The 5,605-nt window shown below is 38.4% G+C and overlaps 1 protein-coding gene across 1 annotated transcript in view; it reads left to right on the forward strand.

The window, feature by feature from the left end:
- Nucleotides 1-3,662, forward strand: part of lrp2b (low density lipoprotein receptor-related protein 2b) — a 41,818-nt gene extending 38,156 nt beyond the window's left edge. The window contains exons 73-81 of the mRNA XM_063482010.1: nt 702-789; nt 948-1,012; nt 1,133-1,295; nt 1,994-2,057; nt 2,175-2,306; nt 2,629-2,718; nt 2,906-2,989; nt 3,130-3,177; nt 3,536-3,662. Of these exons, the coding sequence (XP_063338080.1) occupies nt 702-789; nt 948-1,012; nt 1,133-1,295; nt 1,994-2,057; nt 2,175-2,306; nt 2,629-2,718; nt 2,906-2,989; nt 3,130-3,177; nt 3,536-3,547 (746 nt within the window). The 3' untranslated portion in view covers nt 3,548-3,662. The remainder of the gene's footprint in view (nt 1-701; nt 790-947; nt 1,013-1,132; nt 1,296-1,993; nt 2,058-2,174; nt 2,307-2,628; nt 2,719-2,905; nt 2,990-3,129; nt 3,178-3,535) is intronic.
- Nucleotides 3,663-5,605: the final 1,943 nt, after the last annotated feature.

Consider the following 5,605-nt stretch of genomic DNA (forward strand, 5'->3'; position numbering starts at 1 on the left):
ATTATTTCACCATATTAATGTGACATTTTTACTGTAAATGTATTCAGACTTTTATTTTGTGACATTGCTGTAACAGGTCCTTCCACAGCATGTCTTTTGTCCTGTCTTCCTTCTCTCTTCCTGTTAAAAGGGAGTTTTTCCTTCTCACTGTCGCCAAAGTGCTTGCTCACAGGGGGTCATATGATTGTTGGGTTTTCTTTGTATGTATTATTGTAGAGTCCACCTTACAATATAAAGAGCCTTGAGGTGAGTGTTGTTGTGATTTGGCGCTGTATAAATAAATTTGATTTGAATTGAATTTTTATATTAGTGTTACATGAACTGAAATGTTGAGCAGGCGGGAGAGACCAACAGTAAATGGGAGAAAGGTTAAAGGTCACTGTTCTGCCTGGTTCTGCTTGTAGTTTCTTCCTGTTAAAAGGGAGTTTTTCCTTCCCACTGTCACCAAGTGTTTGCTCAGAAGGGATTGTGGCTTGGGGCTTCTTTCTAATATTGTAGCCTTTACTTTACAATATAAAGCACCTTGAAGGGCCTGTTTTTTTTTAATTAGTGTTACATAAATAACTAAATAAAGTGAATTGAAATGACTATTGTTATCTTGACTGAATTAAGCTACACCATATCATCAGTATTGATGTCTCAGTAATGATCGTTTTCCTGCCATAGCACAGTAAAAACCTCTCAATGTTATGATTGTTCAGGGTTTGATCCACCGCCCACCATGCCGCCTCCCTGCCAGTGTCAAAACGGAGGCACCTGCTACTTTGATGACAACAAGGCTCTCTGCATGTAAGATTGTCTTTCCTCTTTTTTTCCTGCCAGCTGTCAAAATAAAACATTGGATTAAATTGCTGTGTTAATGCTGATGTTAATGTAATGTCAGTGAGATAAAGTTAAACCATTGGCAGTGCTGGAACTGTTATGTTTGTGGTTTGCTTTTTGTACAGATGTCCTTCAGATTGGAAAGGGGATTTCTGTGAGATAAGTGTGTTCCATGTGATTGCATCGTCAGGTACGTTTGATTTTAATTGAACAAAAATAAGATAATAACAAAATAAAAATGTCCTTCTAATTCTAACGAGCTTCTTCATACGTCACCTCTTGCCTGCCTGCCTCTGTCCCTCCCTGGCAGTTGGAATAGCCATCGGGGTAACGGTGGTGGTTGTGGCTCTACTGGTTGCTCTGGTCTATGCTGCCAAGAAGAAGTCGAATCTGGCCGAGAGTTTGCGGAACAACTTGCCAAGCATGCCCAAAATGCCCAGTATGCCATCAATTCCTAATTTTCCAAACTTCAGGTAAGATCGGAAAAGTCAGAAATTAATGAAGTGTAACATTCAACCACTAAAACTGATTTTCTGTTCAGGAATGAAAGTAAAAAAAACCTCTAATCTGACATCTTAATCAAAAATAATAATATGGTTTATTATTTTTTTCTGCTTTTTTGGGGGGAAACAATAAATATGAAAATTCACAGATAAAAACAAAATATATTTTAGAAGTAACAGTATCATTTTAATCAGAGCTTGTGCATACTGGTGGATTAACTGTTACATAAACATTAAAAAAAATATTTGGTAATTACCGGTACTGTTAATTTCGAGCACCAGTTCCACAAACCTTACACTGCGTGGTGGTCTAACAATGAGATTTAATAATGAAGAATTTCATGAGTAAACTGAAAATCAAATGGGAAAGTAAATAAACAGTAAAATCACGACAATGATAAATACACACTTTTACATTTTAATATTTATTACAAATATTAAAATAATAAGAATAAGAATTCATATTTCATTTTAATATTTTTTAACATTTTTATACATTCAATAGCACTTTATTTTGTGATTTTATTTTGTGATTTTTGACATTGTAAGGCCTCCATATAAAAAATGAATATAAAAGCAGATCCATTCATTGTATTTAAAGGTTGTTGACAGAGCATTATCAGAACATGCTAGTGTGATATTTACATCCAAATAATAATACTTTGCAGGAATGGTTCAACCCAAAACGGCATGAAAAGAGAAGACAATGAAGGGCTGCAGAATGGAGAGGCGGTCAGTAGCAAAACAAAATATATTCATCAACTGTTTAAAAATGCTTTATAAAATGATTATACTTGCTCATCCTGTCTATGGTGATCCATAACGCTGATGTGTGCTGTGTGATGTCAGGTCCCCTGTACGTCCGTATTCACGGTGGAGACGTCGGGGAAGAGTTTTGAGAACCCAGCGTATGAAGGTGGAGAACCGCTACCCTCCAACAACTTGCCTAAAGCCACCTCCGCTCTTATGGCAACAAATGAGGTGAGTAAACAACAACCACTGCTCTCCTGTGGACTTTATTGATTCCTCTCTATTCCTTTTTATTTCATGTCTGCGTCTAACAATTCCCCTATGGATTATGCTCTTGTGCTCAGACTTTCTGTATAAATTACATTTCAAGGCTTTAATATAAACGTAGTGCAAATCTTGTGTGTGCTGTTTATTGTGTTACGTAACTGAATGAAAAAAGTAAAGTACCTTTCCTCAGCATCATATTCTTGTATTAAAACGCTGCTCTGTGATCTGGTGGGTTTTATATTTTGATGAGCTCGGTCTCATGGCCCCTTTTTTTTCCCTCCCTCAGGAGTTTGTTGAGAATCCCTTATATGGGGAAGAGGCTCAAGCTGTGATTGAACGCATAGGAAGTGATTCCAAGCCCGAAGTTTCCACCGAGGTTGCCATCACATTCATCACAAATCTTCGCAGATTAGTTTCATTTGAGCGAGTCGTAACACATTGAACACTTAAAAAAATAGCTTTCAAATCTCACTCTGATAGTCTTATTTGTTTTATTGTGTGGTGATCATTTATTTGTTTTTTTTAATCCTCTAAACTTCTTCTACTTTTTGCATTTTTTTTAGGAGGATTTTGGGATCCCATCATATGGCTCTGGTGTAGAAGACGTTAACGTCACATCTGCACGACCAGCTGCTTCGAGCACGCAGGTATCCACAAAGACAGGTGTCAGAATAGTGTTCAAGCATTAGAAGCTGAAAGCAAATAATGACGGGATCTGAATCTGCAATCATCTGCATACACATGGGCCTGCTTTAAAAAAAAAAAAATTCCTTTGCATATGTTTCAGCCAAATGGAGATGAGAGTTCTGCATCTTTCCAAAACCCTGCATACACGGTGAGCACAGGATGCACAAAGGGTGAATGTGGGCATTTTAGCTTTTATTTGATGGGACAGTTGAGAGAGATTAGACAGGATAGCACACAAACCCAGGACACTGCATCACCTTTAGTACTTGGTGGGAGCTATAATACTGTAATGGAAAACCAGTCGATCCAAGTCAAGTTGATCCGAGTAGGTACTAATGGTAAACGGGCTTTAGTGAGCTGTATGTTTATGCTTCAAGTAAAAAGCTGCAGTCTAAAAGGCAGACATTGTTTTTTTTGTTACTGTTGTTTCTGTCATTAAAAATTGTGACATTTTGGGTACTTGAAATGTAATTTCTCCATTTAACATAATCATTTTGATCTTCCAGGAGGACCCGTAACACATTACCGATTCTGAGACTAGACTGGACCTTGTTTCAGGACTAAAACCCTCACTTGCTTCTGTAAAACAGCGGCACCGTTTCAACAAACTCAACAAATCAGAGAAAGTCAAAAACTAACCGAATTTAAATTCATGGTAGCTATTTGTGTAAAAAAAATAAATAAATAAAAAAGCACTATTATAAACATGATTTAATATAACTGATAAGAAACTTGTTCAATGATTTTTTAAAAACTCGGTAAAAACTTGTAAACTTATATTATATTAATGATTAAAAGTTTGTATTTCTTTTTGTAAATTGTGAGAAAGTTATGTAATAAAACTGCCATTATCATCAGTGTGTGTTTTCACTACTCGCTCCATTCTGGATGCACAGTATGCTTTTCTCTGGCAATTATATCACAGGAGGATCCCGCTGGTGTTATCCGCTCCCTCATCTCCAACAGAACTCTGTTTCCCAGCTACTGTATCTGGCCCAGTGAACCAGGATGAAACGCTTTGTCATCTCTTTAATCAAAGAGACAGTTTTGAGAGTGATCACAAAGCAACAGCGATAACTCTGCTCGTCTTCTGCCCCACTGTCATGGGTGTCTGAACACATCAAGGTCTATGAGCTTGCAACAACTAGGCCGGCCACATGAGCACTGGGACAAAAGAAAAGTGAAAGAGAGGGGAAAACAAGTGGGCAGAGAGAGTGGAGAACAGAGAAAGCACAATGGGCAGGTACGAACAGAGAGCTGTGACCAGTGTGTTTGTGATGATTCACAATCACTGTTTTCATAATACTGATTCCCCACAAGGCATCTGCCAGAGTCAGCCAAAGTGTGTAGTCTGTACTGCTCAGTGAGAGACGGAGGCACAGAGGGAGGGGATGAATAGTTATGGATGGAGGGGCAAACCAAAGGGGCATGCAGCTAACAGCATGTGTGCAAACAGTGCTGCCTTCATGGGCTGTCAGAAATAATAAACCCACTTGTGGTAAATAGCCAGAAAGAAGTTGGTGTGTAAAATTGAAACAAAAACCATTTAAAAGGGAGTTTGTTGATTTTGTTTGTTTTTCCTGTTGGACTGGGGTGAACATAATTCATAATTCCTTCAAATTTGGCAGGATCCCTAACACCACTGGCCGAAATGCAGCTCCAAACCGTGAAAGAGCCTCCACCTTGTTTTACAAATGGCTGTAGAGACTCTTGTTGAACCTCTCTCCTGACCTCCTCCATACATATTGATGATGAATGAAAATGTTCACATTTGGATTCATTACTCCATAAGACCTGGGAAAACTGTTGCCACTGTTCTTCAGTCCAGTTCTTGTATAATTTGGATGTAACTTTCAAATACTCTTCATGTGCTGTAGATAGTTTGTAGATAGGCCTGCCATATCTTGTTTTATCCTCCACCTGTCCAGATTCCTCAGTGTTTTTTAAGGACACAAGCCAAAATATGTCCAGTTTATACCTGATAGCGTTTTGGCAGTATTTGGCGTTTCTCATTGATTCAACAAAAGAAATAGAAACAAATGATGCAGTTTTGCGATAAGCCACAAGTAACAAAGTGCCTCAAGATGAAGTTTAAAACTGGTTCTTTGCCAAGTTGTCTATTAGGCCTAGAAACAGCATGGTTCACTGAGTTAGGTGGCTTTTTTTACACTGGCATGATTCATAGTTCTGTGTTAAGTGTCTTAACAAATAACAAAAACATCCCTCTGAGAATGGTCGGGTACAAGAACTGGACTGAAAATTAGTGAAAAAGCAATTAATGTCAAAAGAAAACCTTTGAAAAGCCTGGAGAACTAATACTCAAGACCACTTAAAACACACACACACACACACACACACAATAAAGTCTGGCTACAGTAATGATCACAGACCTCAGATTTATTGATCAGAGTGGCTTAGGGCGCGTACAGGTGTGTGAATCCCCCGATAGACACGTCAAATTAGTAGCTCAGCGTTTGAGTCTAAGCGAATAGCGGTGGAGTTTAGCGTTTACCAGGATCACCTGAAGGCAGCAGAGAGAGAGAGAGAAGAAGAGAGGGCTGATGAGAGCAAACTGA

This window comes from Pelmatolapia mariae, linkage group LG8, assembly GCF_036321145.2.
Source record: "Pelmatolapia mariae isolate MD_Pm_ZW linkage group LG8, Pm_UMD_F_2, whole genome shotgun sequence".
In the NCBI taxonomy this organism is placed as follows: domain Eukaryota; kingdom Metazoa; phylum Chordata; class Actinopteri; order Cichliformes; family Cichlidae; genus Pelmatolapia; species Pelmatolapia mariae.